A 25,007-nucleotide genomic window follows, 5' to 3' on the forward strand; every position below is an offset into this window, starting at 1 on the left:
TGTTTAAAAATCACTAGCGACCACTTTTTGAGAATTGACAAATGAAAACGATTTTAATACCAAAAGTTCTCTTAATAAGAAAAAAATAATTTTAAAAATTCCATTAAGAACTTGAGGATCACAAAAAACGATTTTAGAAGCACAATAACATCGTAGCACTGATTTTGGAACACTTGCAGGTGTGATGTTTAGAATCTTTCGAACTTTCAAAACACTTGAAAGATTCTACCAAGATGCAAAGATTTTCGAAGAAAAAAACATTTTCAAAATTTTATTATTTTAGAAAAAAATTGAAAATTTCCAAATGTCAGGAGAACGAATTGAGAGCACAAAAGATTCTAATTACATACATATAATTTCACTATCAGAAATTGTTTTTGAGTTTTAAGAAGAAAATACTTTCGCTAATGACACAACCAAGGAGGAAAATTCACAAAACAAAAAAAAATTAGAAACCAAAGTTTTAGAATTAAAAAACGATTTTCGTCAATTTTTAAATGGTTTTTAAAATGTCAAACATTTTTTAGATACAAACAAAAAACCGAAAAAATGGTCATTCGAATCACAAACACTATTTTAGAAGCACGAAATATTAAAAATCACAAAAATTTATTTTCGAACGGAAAAAACAATCTATTTTAAAATCACTAATAAATTATTTAAGAAACACAAAAACGAATTTTTAAGCACAAAACAACGATTTAAGAAATATTTACTAAGAAATTAGGGTTATTGAAAGTGTCAAGGGAAACAAAATGACTTTATAATGAAGATTTTAACAACGTAAATTAACAATTTTGGAAAATCACGAATCTTTTTCAATTTTCTGCACAACCTTTTAATTTTTCGAAAAATGAAACGCACACAGAAACGAGATTAGAAAAGACGAAACTAATTTCACAAACACCAACGACTTTTGACAATCAGAACTAGAATTTAAGTTTTGCAAAGACAAATATAAGACGCAGGCAATATTTTACGAACACCAGTAGAAAAAATAGACGAGATCAAAGAAGGTAGAGAAGAAAATAAGACACGAAAGTTTAGAGAATGGAAAAAAAACTTTAAACTAAAATAATAACTAATTTTCCGTTTTTATTCACGAATGTATGCTTCTCGTTTGGAAAATTATAGAACCTTCTTTACTGGTTTTTGTATTTTTTTAGGAAATCCTTAAAGAGTTAGATTTTAATTTAGAAATATGGATAAATTTTTAAAATTCCAATTTTTATGAAAATTTTATCATTTCTAACGCAACCAGAATAAGACTAATTTTACAAAAGTTTTAAAGAAACGGAAAATATCAACTTCAGTTTCATAAAGTAAAGATTTTAAAGGAAGGAAAATTCCCAAAGAGAAGATTATTTCATAATGTTTCAACAATCACAGAAGCACAAAAACTATTTTACTTTTACGACAACGAGAACAAGCATCCAACATATTGAACGGAATATCAAAATTCCTAAAAACGATTTGCGAATTAATATTTTCAATATTCTCCTTCTGCTTAACGAAACATTTTCTTTTAAATCACACTATCGAACAAATAAAGTCATCACATCTCTCAAAGCACCATCCATCCCTGATGTACCGTTATTTCGTTTTTCAGCCACCTTTTTTTCCCCATCTATTTTCTTTAATTCTTTTTTTAGCATTTAGCACTTCTTATTCTTAATTTTAGCAAAAATATCTCGAGAACGGACGAAAATGAAGAGATTTTTTTTTGCAAAAATATACATACGATCGATGCCCATGGTGTGGGCTGCAGTAAGGCTCGATTCTTTTATCCCCCAGGGTAGTCTTCAAGTTCACGCGAAAAATTGTTAGGAATAGGATATCGCCTATAAATACACTGGCTATTTCGGGCCGTTGAACGCTCTCCAGAAAACACGCGATCGCACTGCGCAAGAAAGCATAATATATTATAAACTAAACCGATCAACGAGGCACAATAAGCACCATAATGATGATCCTCCCGAACAATGCAAAGCACTATTTTAAAACAAAATAATATCGCGCACTTTGTTCCTCGGATGTGAAAGAGAAAGAACACTTTTTTTTGTTAAAAAATAACCCACGGGATACTAGCGAAACGAGGACACGTTCTCTCCTTCATTTTCTTTCTTTTTTTGTTCTTTCTGATGAATTCTTTATCACTCACAGAGAAAAGCTTTAGTTGGCCAAAATGCAGGCAAAGAAATGCGTTTTGTATATAGACAAACGAGAGAGTGAGTGAGTGAGAGAGAAGACGACGACGTGAGCGGGCGGCGACGCGAACGCGCCCAGCAACGATCGTTTATTTCAACGAAATAACGCCTCGCGACGTGAGAAATTCTCGAGGCCAAAGCTTTGCTTGGCCGAGCGCTTGGCGATGCGACACGATTTTCACCATTCGCGAAAGATGCAATTTTCACGATAAATAAATTCAACACTGTACACCCTATACACACACATATATATGAAGGGGGGGAAAAAAGGGACAGTGTGCGACGCTCTACACGCTATAGGTTTACGGTGCAGGTGCAGGGCACACGGGCGCTTCTCGTCATTGCGAGAGTCGAAACTTCTATCTCACTCGCGCCGACTGGAGAATAACAAGGGTAAAACGGGGGTAAGAGTGAGAGAGCTAAATAACGAGCCGAGCGAGACCGATTGCCCGAGTGAGAAAGAGAGACTTGGAGAAGGGGTGGGAGGGAATGACCGAGAGAGAAAACCAAATGAGAAAGAGAGAGAGGCAAACACCGACGAGAAACAATGATAGAGAATGAAAAAAGACAATGATGGAAATAGAGAGAGAGAAAGCGATATCGTCGAAGCGAGAAACGAGAAGGACAGAGAAGGCGATACAGACAGACGAGGATAGAGTAGGTGAGTGCGGACCTTAAAGAGCGAAAGAGAAAGAGAGGGAGCAAATCCCAGGGACGAATAAGTCCGTTACGCGCCCCCGGCTAATACAGCGCCACGACCCAAACCGGATTCCAAACCGGTATTACCGGAGACGCGAGTTTTCGTCAAAAAAGTTTTTTTTTTCATTTCCAACGCACACATACAAACACATTTACCTTTTTAACTTACAACCATTACTTCAAAAAAGATAACGCAAGAATTTTCAAAAAAACCTTATAATATACAACCTAGCTTTTGATCTGACCCTTTAAAGCGAGAGCTTACGCTTTAAATTCAATATTCAAAACTTCTCTGGAAATTTTTCTATACTTGTAATTTTATTTACCTTGCCTGTTTTTATATCACGAGAATAAAAATACTTCATTTTAATCATTTATATTTGATGATTTTCAGCGGAAGGTAGTTTATGTATTTTGAGACTCTAATTTTGCGCTTAAAATACACACACCATTATGCGGAATTATGTGATTAAAATAGTTAAATTCGACGTTAATTATGCGCTAAAATGAACATAATTATGCAATCAAAAAATATTCTCCAATTAAGGACTGAAATTGTTTAATTTGGTAAAATTATGCTGTATTTAAAACAAATTGTTAAGGACAGTAATTTTTAAAAATGTTTAATTAAAAAAAGTTCATTTATCTGAAAATTCAAGATTGTACTGAATTTATTTAGTGTCACGAAGTTATAGATCCCTGCAATTAACGTCGACCCAAAGTGTCGAAAAACATTTTTTTCGAATAAAAATGTTGACAATATTTTCATTTACCTACGGTTCCAAGAATTACCATGATTTTTTTTAATTTAAAAATTGTTTGTCTCTTGGTTTAGCGGTAAAATAACAATTTTTTGACCCCTAATGTCTACATCAACTATAAAAGATTTCTAGAAGTTGAAAAATGAAGTATTTTTACTACCTACACTGTAAAAAATAAGTCTTGTTTTATACCTGATTTTGACAAAAAACAACTTACATTTGTCTAAAAATTGACTAAATTTCTCAGTAGGGAACTGATTTTAAGCCCAAAAATAAGTTGAATTTAAGAACAAAAAACGTTTGAGCTGTAAATACTTTAAAACTTTGATTTTATAGTGTAGTAATGAAGATATATCACAGCTGACTATGTTTTCGATTTTATACTAAATTTCCATGATTCTGATCTACTCTTAAGGATAAAACATGCCTGACAAAATAAAATTGTCAAAGAAAAATGACAGAATTCGATATAGGAATATAGAATAAAAAAATTATAAAAACTTGACGAAATTCGACAGCATATGGAACTATTTACAAAAGAAAGTTCCACTATTGATGAGACAACGAATAGACACCTCAAATGATCAATTGAAAAAAATACAAAAAAAAATTGCTATCTCGAATCTCTGGTTCTAATAATATGAAATCTGTAAATACAGAATGTGCGGCGAAAACTTATAGGAGGGATGAGATGTCCCTTCTTGTTACTTTCATTTACACCCAAGTGCCCGGCTTTTCAAGGTCGATTCCTCCTCCCTCCCCACATCCCTCTAGTGGCGCAGACTCCAAAAATCCACCCCAGCCTGGAAAAGCCGAAGTCCCCAGAAATTTGCGATGTATACACACACCAGAGAGAAATCTAGACTATCGATTCGCGGACCTATGGAGACTACCACTGCTGCTGCTGCTTTTGCTTCTAGTGCTTTACTACGGAAATATTAAATCTCATCTTTTTCAGATTCAGCTTTTTGTTCATGAAACGACATTCTTAGAACTTGAAATCAGATCTATCGCCTACCTACCACTTTCTCCCCCTTCTTTTATGACACTCTTCCCAGCTAGCTTTTTCTTGTAATCGATAAGACTCAATGAAAAACAATCCGCGTTATTTTTTTTCTTTTGCTAAATCACATTTCTTTCTCTCTCTCTCTCTCTCTCTCATTTGTCGATGAAAAAAACACCCCCTTTTAATTATACGATCCTGAAATTTTTCAGTGTATGCGAGCTTAACTCTTTCGTTATATTTTTACCTGTGCGCGAGTTCTCATTCGTGTATCGACAGAACTTGCGTGTAGACCAACCTATGTATGATGAGTGAAATGAAAAAAAGACAGAGAGAGAGAGAGAAAGGCATGCGGAAATGGAAGAAAAGCGAATTTTTATCAATTTTGAAAGAAACAGCACTTCCTTTTTTTTGAACTGGTATAATTCGCCATTGTTAAAACCAGAATGGAGGAAATTTAACTAACTCCATATTTTTCTGTAGAGTTCTTTTTGAAAATAATTTATTAAAACGGATTAAAAACTAAAATATAAATCATAACAGGAACAAAAATATTTTGCATTACTCCAAAAGTTATGACATTTTTTATACTAACTTTTACGAAATATTTGCTTTTTCGGAAAGAAACTAGAGATAAACATCTTGCTCATTGTCAGTATTCTGTAAAATTTCTCAATGCTAACTAAATTCTAGAATTGTCGAAAATACACTAATTAGAAAAAAATTCTAACAATTTTAAATTTAAAGCTAAATGTAAAAAGAATTCAAAGCATAAGGTCCCTGAATTCGACGCCGAGGCTAAGTGTTAAAAATATTTTTTTCCAATGAAAAAAAAATTCAACCATTTTTTTTAAAGATTTCTGACTCAAACACAGCAATAAAAATTTTCCGAATCTTAGTTCAATGAAATGAGTGACAAGCTATCAGTAAAAGTACAAAAAAAATATTCGTCGCTGACTATCAAAATTCAGGGAGTTTCGAAATAAAAAAATTAAAGGTTTCAGGTACAAAAAAATGACCTGAAAAATCCTCTAGTACCGAGATAGCAATTTTTTTATTCTCAGAAACTCTGAAAAATAGTTGGACGCCAACTTCAGGATACTTAAGCCAGGAAAATATTAATTTTTAAAAAATTTTAATTATCAAAAAATATTCCCCTTATTGTTTGAAGATTAGAGTAGATTCACGCACGATTTTTAACCCTTTCGTTAAGGGAGAAAGAAAAAGTGGTGGGGAGAACAAAATATAGAAAGAGAAGGGAGAAACACCACTCCAGGCAACAACGTGTTTAGCCGCGGAGGGTGGTCGAATTTCGGCAGAGAGTCGACCTGTTGTTTTCAGGGCCGCCAGGTTAACGTCACAAGGCACACATAGTCGCAAAGCGTTGGACCGACGGACATAAGGGCGAAAACGACGGCAGAGAGAGGCCTGTCAGGGATGTCTCGTCCAAACGGGAAACGAGAGGCAAGGGGAATGCTGAGTCAGAGATGAAAGTGGTGGGAGTAGGTATAACACGACTACTGCGTTTCGGCATCGGCGCGAACGTTAAAGAGAGAGAGAGAGAAAGATCGTCCAACATCAATGCAAGAGAGAAGAAGAGGTAGCGAGAAAGAGAAAGAATCTCCAATATCAATGCTAAAGAGAAGGAGAGAGCGAGAATGAGAGAGATATTTCTATATCAATGCGAGAGAGAAGGAGAGGTAACGATAAAGAGGGAGATCCTCCAGTATCAATGCGAGAGAAAAGGAGAGGCAGCACGAAAGCGAGAGAGAGAACCATTTGCCAACGGGTGGGGGGGGGATGCTCAGCTAAAGAAGAGTCCGGGCGGAGTGAAGGGGGGGAACCTACACTGGCGCAGGGACGTATCTAACCAGGGAGAATCCACCTTCGGGCGACGACCTTTTCCTTTCGCATCGAATCGATCTCAATTTTCATCACGAGCACACACCGACAAGCACGAGACGCGTCACGAGAAAAATGTTTTCCAAGCCTTTCAAAATTCATTTTTCGGAAGAGAGAAATAAAAATATCGAGACAAAAATACACCTATATTCAACAATATTTTTTCCCTTTTCACTAACTATTTTACTGGAAGATTCCATCTCTTGTTATGCAATATAAAAATGTGGTTTCCATCAATTTTATTTGCTTTTTTGCAATTTTTTGAATGTCTTTTAAAGTTCTCAAAAAAAACCTTTTTGTCGTCTTCTTGATCCACATTTATTTCCCCTCCATCTGAAACTAAATATATTGTAACAAAAACAGTAAAAAACATTAGTTCTACGCTAACATAATTTTTAATTTCTTCTCACTTGAAAATCTACCAAATCTTTTTTCGTCTGTTTAATAATACTTTTTTTTCTTAATTTCTACTTTTTTCTTTGTCAAATAATAAACTTTTGATACACCTAATCCCTTTGACAGTACCGGAGACTTTGAACATATTGATATCTTATCGTACGTCCAATGCACACTAACGCACACACTGTCATTGTCGATTTAAAAATATGTCTGAAACATCTGTTTGGTGTTTTCAAGGACATCGAGAATACCTCGTCCTTTATATTTTACATTCATATTTTCGTATTTCGGATGCAAATCTCACATTTGCCGGAGACAGAGAGAAAGAGACGCCTTTTGAAAACGGAAACTTCGCAGACTCTTGCGAAAAAGATTCTATTATGCGACTTGTTTTTTTTTCTCTCTCTCACGCAATGAATTGTCTTTCACTGAGTGATTTTTAAAGAAAACAAAACGAGTCAACATTTAAAATTCATTTCAAAATTGTAATTTTCTATTTCCATAATCAATTATTTCTATAGGGGCAGTGAACTGTCCATTGTACCTTAAACTATTCTGTATACCTCTGTAATAAGTCGTAATACCTTTAAAATATAAGTGTAATAATAGTGTATTCATCGGGCACAAAGATTATTATAAGGAATTATTAAAAACTATTTCAAAAAATTTGTTTTCATAAAATGACAAATAAAAGAGAGAAAAATTTTCCATTCATTTTAACTTCTTTTTTAAACTCATAAAAAAAAACTGAGGAGAATCTGAGAAAAGCTATTAACTCACCAGAGTATACGCTCTAATTTTGCTCAGTCTCCTCTCTTTTATTTTTTGGAAAAAAAATTCCGCCCAGCGCCTGTTATAATTTAAAATCGTGAAAACTAACATTTTTTCGACAAATTTTTCAGTCTACTGAGTCTCAATTTTGTTGAAAAAAAATTCCATTTTTTTCTCTCACTTCAATCTTAATGAAAATAAAGTTTAATTAACCCCCTTGCAGTAGCAGGCGGTAGAACGTTGAACGCGCTAAAAGCTCTCCTTCCTTCATTTTCTCCACATTTTTTCATGTTTACCTAAAACATCCCCCGCGACATCGTAAATTTTTCAAAAAAAAAAATTACTTTTTATAATAAATTTTCACCAACTTTCTCATTTCGTTGACATTATAAAAATTTTCAAAGAGAGAATTTGACGTTTAAAAATTATCTTTATAACGCTATTGTTACATTATTATGCTTATTACTCTTTATTACGGCTTATTTTACAGGTAATACGTCTTATTACAGAGATATTACAGGGTATTTTAGAGTATTTTAAGAAATTACAGAATATCTTAGAGTAAAATAATATTTTAGGGAATTTTAGTGTAGTTCAGGGTGTTTTAGAGTATTTCAGGATATTAAATAGGTATTTCAGAGTATTTTATGGTTTTAAACAGTATTTTAGGGCATTTAATAGATGCTTCAGGGTATTTTATGGTTTTAAACCGTATTGCAAAAAATTAAATGGGTATTTTAAAATATTTTAGGGTTTTAAATGTATAATTTAAAGTACTTTAAGGGGGTAATTGGGTATTTAAGGGTACTATAAATTCTTTTATAGTATTTTAGTGGATTTTTTAATATTATATTCCTCCTCTAAAAATTAAAAAAAAAAATTTTCTTTTCAATTCAGATATTTTGAAATAAAACTTCTGTATTCTTTTTTTCCCCCAATATTTATTTAAAGTAGATTTTTTATGCGTGCTTATGTGCGTAAATGTTCTCCTAATGCCATTTTGTGTGTACCTATAGCACGAACAAAAATAACTTGAAGCAACCTCGGAAATCTACGATTCGTCGTTTGCTCATGACTTCGTGAAAATTATTGTTCACACGTAATTTGTAAATAAATTTTAATATACTTTTTTATGTACCATGCAAAAAAAACAACGAAATGACATAGTAAAACATTTCTTATTGAAATTTCTTTTACAATTTTTCTCCTATTTTATTGAAAATAAATCTAATGAAAAGTTAACAATAGTTTAATAGAAAATTTTAATATTTTCCCTTTTTTCAAAAAAATACTTTTATTTCCCCGCATAAGAATGGAATGATCAGGAAATTCGCCTGCTTCTTTTATCCCTCTGATAATATTGAATATAAATTTTTTTTCCGAGATTTTTATTACAAGTTACCTATTGGATTGCAAATATAAAAAAAAATAAAATAAGATAAAAAAAAGAACAGATTCTCAAGGGCATTGGCTCCCTTTCTGTTAACGTTGAAACTAAATATACGTCAGTCGCCGTGAAATTCGCATGGGATAGTACGTAATGAGATTCGTCGTTGGTTTACTGCCTTATGGCTTCGCTCTTTGCCGCATATGTTTACATACGTCTCAAAAAAATGCGTCTGTGTGAAGTCACAAATATACAAAATTTTATTAGTAAAGAAATTTTCTAAAAAAAAAATTTTTATTTTTTTTCAAAAGAAAGAAAAAAATTCAAAATAATTTACAAATGTTGAGTCTGCTGAGGCTATTTTAACGTAATCATGCGCGAATAATAAAAAATTTCGGCGAATTTTAAAATGTACCTCGATTTCATATTGAATTCCCTTGAAAAAATTTTTATTTTTAAAGATGCTTTTGTTTTAAAGGAAATTTTTTTTCTTTAGAATTAAAAAACCAATAGGTTTATAAAAATAAATATATTTTTTATTTTAATAGGTAAAAAACTGTTCGAAGTGAAAATTAATAAGTAAAAATTATATTAAGTCAAAATTCTGTTAATAATTCTACTATAAGTAAAAATTCTATTAAGGTGAAAATTTTGTGGTGGTATAAAAGTATACAAATATTTCATTTTTACAAAAAAAAAAACACATTTACTATTAATAATGTAATTTTGGCCTCAGTATAAGTATTTATGTGACTAAGAACCCACGAAAATTAATTACCGAATTAAATTATCTCCGTTATCATTGTGCAATATTCTATTGTACGCGCTTGACATCAAGGCTAGGTATAGATTATACATCATGTTACATATATATATATATATATATATATATATATATATATATATATATATATATATATATATATATATATATATATATATATTCATGAAATTGGACTTTTCTCTGCGAATTCCCTGACATATGACTCATTCCAAAGCTCATACTGATTCGACTATGGCAAATGACTTTTTTTCTTTTCTGATTTTCTTTCTTTTTATAATAAAGCCCAACGAAATAGAAATTGAAAAATCTACATAAAATTTATTCACACATAAATACATATAAAAATATATATTCAAATAGAAAAGTAAATTTTTTTTCCCTTATTCTCATTTGTAATTTTTTTTTCGAATAAAAAGTTAAAAAAAATGTTAAGTAGATTTTTTAATAATTTTTAAAGAATTATCAATTTTTATAAAAGTACCGACATGACAACATTAACATTTATTCTAAAGAAAATTAAGTTGAAAATTTATTCTCTAAATCTTAATTAGTAGTTTTCTACTAATGAAATAGTGTAGATTCGTTTACCATTTTGAATAAGTAACAATTTTGACTAATTTTCAGTAAAAAAAACTACTATTTGTTAGTAGAAAACTACTAATTTGAAATAGTAAAAAATTCGACTTACTAATGAATTAGTAGATTTCTACTAACAAATAGTAGTTTTTTTTACTAAAAATTAGTCAAAATTGTTACTAATTCAATTAGTAAACAAATCCGCACTATTTAATTAGTAGAAAACTACTAATTCAGATTTTTTGTTATTTATAAAGATATCATTGAAATCATGATAAGAAGTTTTTTTTTAATTTTTGAAAATAATTGAATTTTAACAGAATTTTATTTATGAAAATAATTAAATTATTAAGAAGAAATTTGTAAAAAAAATTGTAAATATAATTTAATTACTGTGAAATTTTAATTATTTATGGAAATAATTAAATGGTTGCTTAGAATTTGATCAAGATTTCTTTTAAATAATTGAACTTTTTTGTAAAATTTTATTAAAATAGATATTGAAAATCATGGAATTGACGAAAACTTTTGAAAATAATTGAATTTTAGAGAAGAATCTTATTATATTTACAAAGATACTTGAAATTTTGACGAGAATTTTTTAACATAATTGAATTTCTGTGAAGAATTTTATTACTTTTGAAAATAATTAAATTTCTGCAATTATATTTGTAACTTCTTCAAAATTCAATTTTTTTAGTGTTTGTAACTAAAATTCTTCTATAAATTCATAATTTTTAATAATTAATTAAATAAGTATTAAATATTAAATACGAAAAATAAATTCAATTTTATTAAAAATTGCCCTTCGATAAAAAAAAAAAAATTTCTTAAAATTATCAAAAACCCGGGGATAAAGGGGAGGGGGGGATTTTTTTTAAAGATTGAATTTTTCATTCCCCACGTGGGTGATGGATATTTTATGTACGGCATTGCATCGAGCAAAAGCAAGCAAGCAAGCTGGCTGCCTACATAAAGACGAGAGGAGAGTATGGAGAGAGAGAGAGAGAGGGTGGAAGGGGGGTGGGGTGAGAGAGAGAAAGATAGAAATAACAAGCGAGAGAGAAAACGTAGCTGATCCCGGTCGCAAAGAGAGGACGAGGGAGACTAGATGAAAAAGAAAGAGAGAATAGATATGAGAGAGCGAGATAGATAGCGAGAAAGAGAGAGAGAAAGAAATTCCAACCAAAGAGAGCTGGCAACGTCGCATTTAATAAATATGGCAACGTCGCCTCACCGGATAACAAACACACGAGTCCAAGAGGTGAACGGAAAAGGAAAGAATCCCGTTTTGACGAGCGAGAGAGAAGAATCGCCAATTCAGGATCGGATTATAATGTTTTTTCTCCCTCTCCCCCCCTGCCTTTCCTCCCCCTCGCTGGGGAACAAAATATTTCTTCTCTTTTTATTTTAAAAAGAAAAAGCAAAAAAAAAAAATTTTTTCCACAGATTTTAGCCAAAAAATGCTCCTCAAAAATTAAAATTTAAAAAGAACACGAATTTTTAGAATAAACTATAATTATTTTGAGTTTTTAAAATAATTATACTAATGTATATAAAATAACTTTACTATATTTTAAAATATATAATATAAAACCTACAATATTATTATAGATATTATATTATTATTATTTTTATTATTATTACAAAAAATATAGGATTATACTTATAATTATATGTATATTATAATTTAGTACAAAAGTATTGAAAAGAAAACTAAATAATATTTTAAAAAATCCAATTCTATTAAATACTATCTAATAAATTAAAATTCTCCATAAAGGTCATAAAAGAAAAACTTTACTTTCAAATGAAAATAGAAAAATATTAAATTTTCACAAGAAAGAAGAAAACAAATATCTCCCTATCTATCGATTTTTCTTTAAATTAAAATTTTTTTCCAATTTTTTTTTTTGCTTTTCATGAAAAAGAATTTTGAATTATTTTAAAGGAAAACGTAACGAATAATATTATTCAAAGTGGAAAATATTATAAAGCAAATACAAGTTGGAATAATATCTTCACAAAAGCGCTGAAGGCAAAAATGAATGAAGAGTTTCCAATTTAGATTGGTTTTTTTATTTTTTTTTACATATATTTTCCTTCATTCAATGTTATTTTCCCCCTCCCCCCCATCTTCCATTCTTCTCACACTATTTATAATGATTGTGGAAAAATTCCTAGTATTCCAATGATTTTTTTTCTTCTTTAAATAATTGAAAGCAAAGAGAAAACCTAAATATTTAAATTTAGATTGAAAATAAAATAAAAAAGTAAATATTGAAAAGAAAAATTAATTACGAAAAACGAATTCGAAAGAAAATTGTAATTAAAAACATGTATAGTTAATTAAAAAAAAATTAGTATTTAATTAGAACACTTTTTAAAAGACTCTCTAGAAATTATTATTATCAAGATACATATATATAATGTAAAATGAAAACTGTAATAATAATTGTTTTGCGGAGAAAAATGGATATTATTTTGCAGACGCTCCTTTTACAGAGAAGAAAAACGATTGTGGGCAAGGGGGATGACGTGATACAACGCGAGGGGGGAAGGGGAGAAAAAAAAGGAGGAAAGACGATCTAACGAGGTTCAAAACTTATACAGCAAATTACTTCTTTATATATATTAAAAAAAAAATTCTAATAATAATTTCTCATTAATTTACTAATTTAACAAATACACTAATATTTAGTTTTTAATTTACCTTATTTTAGAATCTATAATCGTCTGTAAAATATTTGTCCAAAAACGATATTATTCCATTAGTCATTAAAAGAGAAAAAACTGATCAAATAATATATTTCGATGCTCAAATATTCCACGAGTATTTTTTCAAATATTCTCAATAAATTTAATAAATAATAAATATATGTAAAGTACTTATTTTCTCCTCGAACTTTTAATTTATTTTTAATGACCTAATTATACTGCGAAACGATTTTATTATTTCTTTTTTTTTGTTAAAAAAAGCAACAAATCATTTCCATGAATTCTAAAAAAAATTACGGAGAAAAAAACGTACATTTCGTTTCGTAGAATAAATCTCTAAAAATATTGAAAATGGAGAAAATTTTCTTCTGGATTTCTATTATTACAAAAATTGGTAATGGTAAAAAGAAAAAATAAATTAAAACCTATGATAAAAAATGATAAAATTGGGAGGGAATTGAAGAGTAAAAATTTATAACGGACTTTTGTCGCATATTTGGATGACATAGCTCTCTTCGTGATTTTCAAGGATGAAGAAATTAAAGTGCTTTGTTTTTTTTCCCCCCCAAAATATATACACACACAGACAGACATAATTTGTACATACCTTATCTGAGATGATGAATTTATCTTCGGAGATGATTATTCTGAAATACTCGAGATAATTTCCTCTCCTCAAGGCCTTTTTGCACGTGGCTGCACGATACGATATTCATCAAGATGGTGGGAAATGGGAAAAATTGTTCACATCGTCGTATGTCACAAACAACTTGTAGATTCTTTATAAATAAACAAAGGGGAAAACTCGTTTTTTAGGGGGAAAAAAACGCGAACACTTTTTACAGAATGAAATTTTCACTGTTAACATAACCTCACTTTCACTACACGACGCGCGGGAAACAATGAAGTCTTTTGCTGGGTTTACATGTAGAGCACTGGAAAAATAGGAACCAATCAAAGGATTCGATTGGCCCTACTTGTTCAACTCCAATTCGTGCATATTTTCCACCCCGTGAAATTCTATTGGTCGGGGGGAAAATGACTGTCACATGGAACTTGTCCACTGTTCTCACAGTACTACCAACGTAACAAAATTTTCTAACCCAAAGAAATTCAAATACTGAAAAAACTGATTTATAAAATCAATTTAAAAAAAAATATTGTATAGAAAATAACAGAATAAAAAATATCTATTCGATCCCAAATGATTTTTACTGGAAAAATCTTTTTTTCTCTGTAAACACAGAGGTTAGAAAATAAAGAAAATAAATAATCTCTTATTTTTATTCAAGTTGGCAGACTTTGTTAACCTTTTGTGTGTCACAACGTCACGGAGAAATGTCACTTACACAAAAGATACATTTCCAAACAAAAATTATTTGTAAACGAAGAAAATATTGAGAAAAAGGAGAAAAAAAGCAAAAATATAGTGCAAAATATTAATTATTGGAACAATTAAGTGTCTATTGAGAATGAAATTTTCTCGCTGATAATTACAAGTGAAATAAGTACGTTTTAGATTTGTCTGCATTAAAAACCAGGGTGTAAAAATATTTATATAAAAATAAAGGAAGCAGAGTGAAGAAAAAATGTATAAACAAAATTTTGAGCTCGACACACCAGCTGCTTTGAGAATAATTGCTAATTTGAGTAATGACGAATTAAAGGAATTACTCAATGATGATGAGAAATTTGAGGAGGTTATTAAAAATGTCGAACAAGTAAGATATCGAATTTTCATTATTCTTTACCAGAAAACTGGAAAAATTTTTATTTTTTATTATAATTATGTTCTAGAAAATGGTAATTTTAATTTTCAAAAGAAATTTTTTGTACTGAATGTATATATATTTAAATGAGTAATGAAAATATTAAGTAGAATTAAACTTCAATACTCAGCCACTTGACTTATTTTTCTTAATATTTAGTTTTTACTCCCTTACATTGAATAAATATTTTTTTTAAACATTTCGTATGGAAAATAATATTTTTGTAAATAACATTTTTTCTAAATAATATTTTTTAATTATACTTTTCTTTAACCAAATTTTTCTTTTTGTAAATAGGAAAATTGATGAATTAATTTATTTTTCAAAATTTTATATGTGAAATATTCTATTTTAACGTATATTATTTTTAATATTTTTTTATATTAATTTTTGTAACGTTTCTATAATTTTGAATCTGAAATATGTAATTTAATTTTTGCTTAGAATTTTATTTTAATTTTTGATAATAATTTAATTGTTTTGAAGAATTTTATATTAAATATTGTGAAAATTATGAAATTCTTTTGAGCAGGAATTCAAATTAAAATTATATTGAAAATAATTAAATTCTTATAATTTTTTGAAATACAAATTCGCAAAAAAAATATTTTTGGAAAATAATTTTTTCATTAATTCTTTAATCATTTTTGCAGTTTAAGGAATACGAAACGGAGAAAGAAATGTTGATGGCAAGTAACAGATCACTGGCCGAATATAATTTAGCAAAACAACCGGAATTAGAAGAGGGGAAGCAAGAACTTCGTGAATTGAGTGAAAAAGGAAGTTTGCTTTGTTCAAGCATTAATGAGAAATTAGACGAAATAAGTAAGATTTACATTTAAAAGCCCTAAGAAAGTATAGAATTAGAAATTAAAGTTAAGAAATTAAAATTAAAATTAAAGAAATAAATTTCAAATTAATGAATTACAATTCAAATTAAACAATTAAAATTCATTTTGAAAAATTACAATTTTAAGTGAAAAATTTAAGTTCAAAACAACAAAACAATTAAAATTGAAATCGAATAAGTCAAATTAAAATTCAATTTGAAAAACTGCAATTTAATGTGTTAATTTCAATTAAAATTATTGAATTGAAATTAAAATTAGAGAACTAAAATTAAGTAACTAGAATTCAACTTCAATTTTTAAAAATTGGAACTAATTGTGAAGCTAAATTTGTAAAAAATTAAAAATAAATACTTAAAATTGAAATTAAGGAATCGAATAAACATAATTGAAGTTCAGTTTGTAAAATTACAATATTCAATGTGAAGTATTTAATTTCAATTAAAATTGAAAATAGAGAATTGAAACTAAAGAAATAAAATTGAAATTTTGAAGTTATAATTTGAAATTAAATAACAAAAAATGAAATTCAATTTGAAAATTGTCGATTTAATATAAAAAATTTCATTTTTCTCAAGCGGATAAAAATATATTTTAGTTATAAAAATTTTAATTCTTAAGTAGAAAATAAAAAACAAAAAAGTTTCTAAACTCAAGTAAATTTCTTTTTTTCTCTTGCTTTTAGAATTTTCACATTTAATTTTTTTCCCCTCAAAAATAATTAAATTGAAATTTTTACTTTAAAATTGTTTTAAAGTAAATTGTCAATAAATAGAAATTAGAAAAAACTGTTAATTATCTTAAAAAAAAGTACAATTTTTTTCTCTTTTGCAGAAGAAAAACCTGGTATAATGACTGTAGATACGGCATTAGATATGCTTCAAACAGCTGCATCGGAAATCGATGAAGAGTCTGAGGTAAATATAATTTTTGAAAATATATTTTTAGAAAAAATTATTTTCATTCCTCTTAAAGTTCCAATAAAACACAAAAGTAAAGAGAGTTATTTATCACTTATTTTGTTGGTTTTCTTTTTCGCAGTTTGAAGTTAGTTGTTGTTTGATTTTTTTGTTTCTTAGCTTTCTTAATAATTCTTCTTTTTAGGTATTTTCAATTTTAAAATTAATGTATTGAAAATAATTTAATTCTTGCAAAGAATTTTATTAAAAAATTTGAGAATAATTGAATTCTTTCAAAGAATTTTACCAAAAATGTTGAGAATAATTGAATTTCTCCTAAAAATTTAATTATTTATAAAAATAATTGAATTCTTGACAAGAATTTTATTAAAATTTTTGAAAATCCAAATTAAATTCTTTTGAAGAATTTCTTTCAATTTTTTTTTAATTAAAGGAGTTTTTTTAACAATTTTAATTGAAAATTTTGACAGTAATTGAATTTTATGAACAATTTCTTTCAAGTTTTTAAAATAATCGTGTTTCTTAATAATTGAAATTAAACAATAAATTATTGAATTTTATTAAAATTTTTAGAAAATAATTAAATTCGTCTCAGAATTTCAATTAGAATTTTCTAAAATAATTTAATTAATTTAAGGAATTTTATTCAAAATTTTAAAAAATTGAATTGTTTCGAAGGATTTTTAAAAACTTTAGAAAATAATTGAATTTTTTTGAAAAATTTTATAACTCTTAAGAAAAAAATTTAATTATTTCGTGAAATTTTATTGAAAATTATTAAATTGTGAAAGACTAATTAAAATTTTTTAAAATAATTGAATTCTTTTGTTCTTTTCGAAAAGGAAAGTTTTTTGTTCAATTTAATTTAAACCCTTTTTTAATTTTTGAAAATTAGGTATGTTAAATTTCTTATTATTTTCTTACTATTGCTTCGTTAAGGAGGAAGAATTTTTTTTATTATTATTATATAAAAATTATGGTAGGAAAGAAATTGATAAAAAAACTCACGCGAATTTGTTTCCATTTTCTCTCTCTCTCTCTCTCTCATTCTCTCTTTTCCTGTTTAATTTTTCAGACAGTGGCGAAAAAATTCGTGGATGGCGAAATAGAAGTCGACGAATTTCTCGAACAATATTTATCATTGCGTAAATTGGTGCATTTGAGAAAGGTAAAAGTGGAAAAAATGCAGGAATTAATTAAAGCCAAGGACAGAGGTTCTGTTGGTTATCCAGTGATTGGAAAATTTCCTGGAATGTCACCATCCTTGCCATATCCATCAGGCATTGTATCGATGCCAATGCCCGTTCAAATGCCACCCTATTAACACTAATCACACATTATTTTTTTTTATCAAATTTTCATTTTCTAGAACAGAACAAACAATTGTATAAAAAAGAAATTGGATTCTTGAATTTAAAAATGAAAAAAAAATCAATTTTCATTTTTTAAAAGGAAAACGAATAAAAATTAATTTTTTTTACGTTAAACCAAGATTTCTATCTATGAACTATAAAAATTGATTTTTATTTACGTAAAAGGAAAAAAAAAGTAAAATTCGATTTTCTTTTAAATGAAAAATTGTATGTGTAAAAAAATGAAAATCGAATTTTATTTCTTTGCATAAAAATAAATGCATGAAACTCAATTTTCTTGACGTTAATTGAAAATTTATAAATAATCTAGCAACTAAGAAGAATAGAATTTAAATTTAAATTAAATTTCATTTAGAAATCTATATTAATTTAAAGGAAATTTTAATTTAGATTTAAAATTTAAAAAAATTAACTAAGACGCATCTTAAAGATGAAAAATGTTGAGCGTTTTGAAGAAAAAAACCAAAAGAAAGAAAGAAAGAAAAATTCAAAACCATTCTCAAAGAATTAATTTCTCATTATAAATAGAAATGTTAATTGTGAGTACGCAGAAATTACTTTGTATTTACTTTCAAAGTTTGTTAAATATAAATAAAATATTTTTATTTCTAACAAGAATTAATATTATTTACAGAAAAACGAAATTCGAGCCTTCATCAATAACTGATTGTAAAATATTTTATAAACGAAATTTTTTCCATTATTTTAAAAATACCTTGAAAACATAGTTTTGTTTTAAAAATATTTTTTCCATTTTAAAAATATTTACCTACAGGCAAAATTCTTTTTATATAAATTTAAAAAATGGAGATAAAATAGAAAGAAAAAGATTATTAAAAGTTTTTGAAATAAATGAAAAGAAAAAAGATGAATTAAAAAGAATTTAAATTATAAAAGAAGCCACTGAAGATAAATTATAGAAAAAATTACATAAATTCAAAGTAAAATTTTTTAAATTAAAATTGAAAAATGAAATAAATAAAGAGAGGAAAATATTTAGAAAAAAAGTTAACTGAGAAAACAATTTTTTAATTAAAAAAAATAATAAATAGAAAAAAAATATTTTTTTATTGCCTGGAATAAACAATTTGTTCTCCAACTAAATTATTAGACTCAACACTTCACCGACTATTATTATATAACAATTATAATTATAATTATTTATTTATTCCTTCTCTAAATTGAATAAATTGTTTTTATTTAATTAACTAATGCAATTACTTTAAATAATATTAATTTATTCAATGGAAATCAATTTCTTCAAATTAAATTAATTTCTCAAAATTAAATTAATTAATTTCTTTAAATTGATCTCCTTATGTAATTTCATTAAACTAACTAATTCAATAATTTTTCTATATAAAAAAAATTAATTTCTTTAAATTAATATAAATAAAGTAACTTAATTTTAAAAAATTCTTAATGCTTTATTTTAGAAATTAGAAAATAATTTTAATTATTCAAATATTAAAATAATTCATTCAATAAGTTTTGAAAATTAAATAAATTACTTTATCCTATATTAATTATAGTAATTTATTCCATTAAAATTCGTCAATTTCTGTAATTTTTAATGAATAAAATAATTCAATTTAGAAAAATTAATTTTTTTTTATTATTTTTAAAGAGGAAATAATTTTAATTATTAAAATATTTAATTATTGATTGAATAATTGTTTCTAAATTAGATAACTTTCTTTTTCTAAATCACTTTTTTTTTATTAATTACAGAAAATTATTCAAAATGAAATAAATTAATTTCTGTAAATTAATATAAATAAATTTAATTTAGAAAAATTATTTTATTTTAAAGAATTTAATTAAATTCTTTTTTTAATAAAAAGTTTTATTAAAATTTTTGCGATGAATTCCATTAGAATTCTTTAAAATAATTAAATTCCTGCGAAGAATTTGATTTATTTTGAAAATAATTCAATTTTCAGAAATAATTTTATCAAAATTTTTTTAAATAATTGAATTTTTGCAAAGAATTCTATTAAAATTCTTTAAAATAATTAAATTCCTGCGAAGAATTTGATTAATTTTGAAAATAATTCAATTTTCAGAAATTATTTTATCAAAATTTTTCAAAATAATTGAATTTTTGCAAAGAATTTTATCAAAATTTTTCAAAGTAATTTAATTTTTGCAAAGAATTTTATTGAAATTCTTCAAAATAATTAAATTCCTGCGAAAAAATTTATAATTATGAAAGTAATTGAAATATTCCTGAGAATTTAATTAACATCTTCGAAAATAATTGAATACGAAATTATTTTCAAGTATTTAATTAAATTCTTTCTTTATACAGAATTCTTTAAAATAATTAAATTCCTGCGAAGAATTTGATTAATTTTGAAAATAATTCACTTTTCAGAAATTATTTTATCAAAATTTTTCATAATAATTGAATTTTTGCAAAGAATTTAATTAAAATTCTATTGAAAATATTTCAAATTCTCATAAAGAATTTTATCAACATTTTTGCAAAATAATTGAATTCTTTTGAGAAATTTTATTTGAAAATAGAATTGAATTCCTGCGAATAATTTTTTATTAAAGTTTTTGAAAACAAATAAATAATTATAATTTAGTGAATTAGTTAATAATTGAATTTTTTTAAATTCTGAGTCTAAAACTATTGAAATTTATATTTGATAATAAATAATAAATAAAATAAATAATTTAATTATTAATTAAAATTCTGAATCATAGGAATTGCAATTGTTAGAATCCAAATTTTTTGTCTCAATTACAATTATAATTGTTATATAATAAAAACAACAAAATTAATTTAATTTCAATACTATAACAAAAAAAAAAAATAAATTTCAAAACTAAATTTTCTATATACAGTTATTGATCGTCTTCAGAATTTGTCTCTAATGGATCATCGTAATTTCTTTGACTAATTGACAATGCACATACACAAACAATAATAAATGTCATTCCAAATATCACTGAAATGTCATTTGCTTTTTTAAAATATTGGCTCTTCTTAGTTATAACTTTTTCGTTCCTGTCGACTCTTTGCTGATTTTCATCTACCGTTCGTTTTAATGAATCGCCATAATGTGCACGTGTCCATAAATCAAAATCGAAAATTTTTTTATTATTATTTGACGAATAAATTGGTTTTGGATAATTTCTCATTCGTGATTTATAAAATGCCATATGTTCAATATCCCTATCATCATCATCATCATCAACATCCATTGTTGCTGATGATGACGATGTTGATGCTGCTGATGATGATCTTCCGGCGTGTTTAAATACATGAATACCACGTGCCGCCATACCACGATCGTATTGTCGACGAATTTTATAATTACCAAGTATTTCGTATGCCTCGGTAATGTCACGAAATTTTTCTTTCGCATTCGCTTCTTTATTTACATCCGGATGATATTGTTTCGATAATTCATAATACGATGATTTTATCTCCTCTTGTGTGGCATTTGTTTTTACTTGTAATGTATCGTAGTGATTTTTTGTTGTCTTTGATATTGTTGCAAGGCCACGTATCAATATTATTGGAGTTTTGTTTGCCTTCAAATTGGGAATATTCATTTTTCACCTAAAAAATATTTTTGAGAGAAGAAAAAAATTATTCTCCAACAATATAAAATCGTAGAAATAATTAATTCATTTCAAGAATTTTATCAACATTTTTTTCAATAATTCAATTCTTCATAGAGAAAATGTGATTGAATTTGTATTGAAAATAATTTAATTCTTGGCAAGATTTTTATTAAAATTCTTTAAAATAATTGAATTTTTTTGAAGAATTTATTTCAATATTTCTTGAAAATAATGAAGTTTTTTTAAATAATTTTTACTGAAAATGTTGAAAATAATTGAATTTTTAAGAAGGATTTCTTTTAAGTTTTTAAAATAATCGTGTTTGTTATTAATTCTAATTTAACGATTTTCCTATTAAATTATATTAAAATTATTCAAAGAAAATTAAATTCTTTTAAACAATTTTATTAGAGTTTTCGTAAATAATTACATTTTATTTTGAAGAATTTCATTAAATTTCGTAAAAATAATATAATTTTTTAAAGTAATTTCAATTCAAAATTTTGTAAATAATTGAAATTTACGAAAAATTTTATTAAAAACTTTTGAGAACAATTAAATTGTTTAGAAAAATTTTATTACAATTTTTAAAAATAATTGAACCTGTTAGAGAAATTTGATTAAAAATTATCTTAAATATAATTGAACTTTTTCCGAGAAATTTAATTAAAATTGAATTGAAAATAATTTAATTTTCTCAGAAGAATTTTATTATTTAGAAAAATAATTGAAATCTTGTTAAGAATTTTACAATTTATAAAAATAATTGAATTGTTTCGAATAATTTTTTATCGAAATTGTTGAAAATAATTGAATTTAAATATTATTTTAAAAATAATTCTATTCTTTCGAAAAATTTTATTAAAATTGTATTGAAAATAATTTAATTTCTAAAAAGAATTTTATTATTTATGAAAATAATGGAAATTATTGCGAAGATATTTATAAAAAAATTTATAAATAATTGAATTCCCCCGTGAAATTTTTATTATCTATGAAAATAATTTAATTTCTGCATAGAATTTTATCATAATTTGTTTTAAATAATTAAATTCTTTTCCAACATTTCATGAAAATAGTAAATATTGAAAATCATTGAATGGAGGAAAATTTTTGAAATTTTTCCAAGAATTTTATTCAAATTTTCGAAAATAATTAAATTTCTGCAATAATTTTACTTCTCCAAAATTCACCTTTTTTTAAAAGTGTTTTTGATTTAAATTCTTCTATAAATCCATTTTTTTTTAAATTAATTAAATATATATTAAAAAAAATTGACTAATTTCAGAAGAATTATTTAATTTCAATCTAAAAATATTAATTAGAAAAAAAAATAAACAAAATAATAATACAAATAATACAATTAAAAAATAAGTGAGAAAAGTGAGATAAATTAAATTTTCAATTCCTAATAATAAGCAATTAATCAGAATGTTTAAAATGTAAGAAATAATATTAATAATATACGAAACAGTAAAAAATAACAATAAAAAACCTAAAAGTTGGAAAAGTATATTTTTAGGTTATGTTTAAAACGTTAAAAAATAAATAAAAGTGAATAAATATCTCAAATTAAAAAGTACAACAATATAAAGCAAGTTTTTATATAGATAATAATGTCTTACAGTCTTCAGAGCGTATAAAAGTATTATTATAAAAATAGAAAAATTTTTCAATACACTTACCCAATGGGTCACTTTAAGGTTACGACGTAATTATTAAAAATCCCAAAAAATCCTCTCATCCTTCACAAATAATGCAAATTTCTCGTTTCTTTTCTTCAAATAATTCAAGAATTTTCCTTGAAAACTGCATTTTTCAAAAGAGAAATAAATCTCCGTTTTCTAACCTCAAAATGTATTATTGTTGTTCTCTCTTAAAAAGGGAGAACTTTTACAAGGTGTACTGAATGTTACAATTAAAATTCTGTTACTTTTACTAATACTGTTACTGTAGAATAGAATTAAACGAACTGTCAATAAAGGATGATTAAAAACTACTAAATTGCAATAATTGCAAAGAATGCAAACAATCAAATATGTCACATATTTAGGTTAGGTTAGAATTTCTAGAGGAGCAGACGACGAAACTGGGTGAATATGAACACAGCCAATCGGAAGGCGGCTATTATTGGAAAGTGATGAGAGAAGAGTGTTGATTGGTCGAGGAAAAATGATGGCCGACTTGTACTGAACTAGTCAAATGAGTAATAAATTACAACATTTATTTTTCTACTTTCTTTCTTAGTAGAAACTAAACAATGTGAATTGTTCGTAATAATTAAAAATTTATCTTTTTCTTGAATTTGAAATAGAAATACCAAGTTTTATAGTTTTTTGAAAAAATTTCACACTTGAATTTGAGAAGTGATGTTGATGTTGCTTCTCAGTTTGCCGCCAGTCGCCGCACGGGATAGTTCGCTACTTCGCTCCCGTAATTTTTCATCACTTTTTTTTATTAAAATCCGTGTCGTGATAGTGATTTGCAGTGTCGGAAATTGAATAATCGTGAATAGTGTCAATTGTAAAGTGTTTCTAATCATTGTTCATAGTTAATTCGAGTTAAAAATAGTGACAAAAAAGGTTTAATAGTGCGCCGTGCAATGTACACCGGACGGCAAGAAATTTGTCAGTTTTCTCAATTTTTTTTGCTATTAGATTTCTATTGCCAGTGGTAAATTGCATTTTCCGAATCAAGTTTTAATCAATTGTGCTTAGTGTTAAAGTGAAAAGTGTTTGTGTCATTTAAATAACTCCAAAAAAAAGTCACAGTGTTGTGAAAATTTTGTAAGTGGTGAGTCTACAAAATGGCGCCGAATTGGCGGGAACTTTGAAGGTCAGAACACGGTTAGTCAAAATAATTGTTGAATTTATATTTTTTAAGATGTGCACAGATGTGCAAATTGAATTGTATTTTACATTTTAATTGACTAAAAGTTAATTGCCCCTTATAGGTATTAAATAATATATATTATTTAATATATTATTAATCTTATAAAATTAATAATTATACGTCTATATTTATATTATTTTTTCTTAAATTTTACCATTTACCGACTGAGAAAAAAGACCATTTTCGTCGTTTAAACCTAACCTAACTTGAATTTTCTAACCTAAAAACTAAAATTGTAAACAAAAAACCACGCAAAAAACAACCGTGAAACAATCAAAACAAATTAAAAACCTTTATACATTTTTAAATTATAAATTAAATATTAATTGAAAAGAAATTAAACGTTTTTCTAAATATAAAATGAATATTAAAGACAGTAAACGTTTACTTTTTTTATAGATATCTATATTTACAAA

General features: G+C 26.3%; 3 protein-coding genes across 4 annotated transcripts in view; 1 reads left to right on the forward strand and 2 right to left on the reverse strand.

Annotated features, from left to right (window-relative positions):
- Positions 1-14,108, reverse strand: part of LOC122504945 — a 67,681-nt gene extending 53,573 nt beyond the window's left edge. The window contains exon 1 of one of the 2 annotated variants that reach the window (XM_043616338.1): positions 13,815-14,108. The gene's annotated coding sequence lies outside the window, so the exon portion shown is untranslated. Of the gene's footprint in view, positions 1-1,741; positions 2,545-13,814 lie in introns of those variants that run through there. The other variant, XM_043616330.1, reaches the window with a different exon arrangement.
- Positions 14,109-14,518: 410 nt separating this feature from the next.
- On the forward strand, positions 14,519-18,729 carry LOC122504938 (vacuolar protein sorting-associated protein 37B). Its single transcript, XM_043616300.1, has 4 exons — positions 14,519-14,928; positions 15,630-15,801; positions 16,659-16,741; positions 17,820-18,729. Exons 1-4 carry the CDS (start codon positions 14,797-14,799, stop codon positions 18,066-18,068), a joined length of 636 nt encoding a protein of 211 aa, XP_043472235.1. The 5' UTR covers positions 14,519-14,796; the 3' UTR covers positions 18,069-18,729.
- A 2,021-nt stretch (positions 18,730-20,750) lies between these two features.
- LOC122504841 (chaperone protein DnaJ-like) lies at positions 20,751-23,748 on the reverse strand. Its single transcript, XM_043616130.1, has 2 exons — positions 23,385-23,748; positions 20,751-21,694 (listed from the first exon to the last, which is right to left on the reverse strand). The coding sequence occupies exon 2, from the start codon at positions 21,685-21,687 to the stop codon at positions 20,974-20,976; it is 714 nt and encodes a 237-aa protein (XP_043472065.1). The 5' UTR covers positions 21,688-21,694; positions 23,385-23,748; the 3' UTR covers positions 20,751-20,973.
- Between the last annotated feature and the right edge of the window lie 1,259 nt (positions 23,749-25,007).

This window comes from Leptopilina heterotoma, unplaced genomic scaffold (assembly GCF_015476425.1).
Source record: "Leptopilina heterotoma isolate Lh14 unplaced genomic scaffold, ASM1547642v1 Lhet_112, whole genome shotgun sequence".
NCBI lineage: Eukaryota > Metazoa > Arthropoda > Insecta > Hymenoptera > Figitidae > Leptopilina > Leptopilina heterotoma.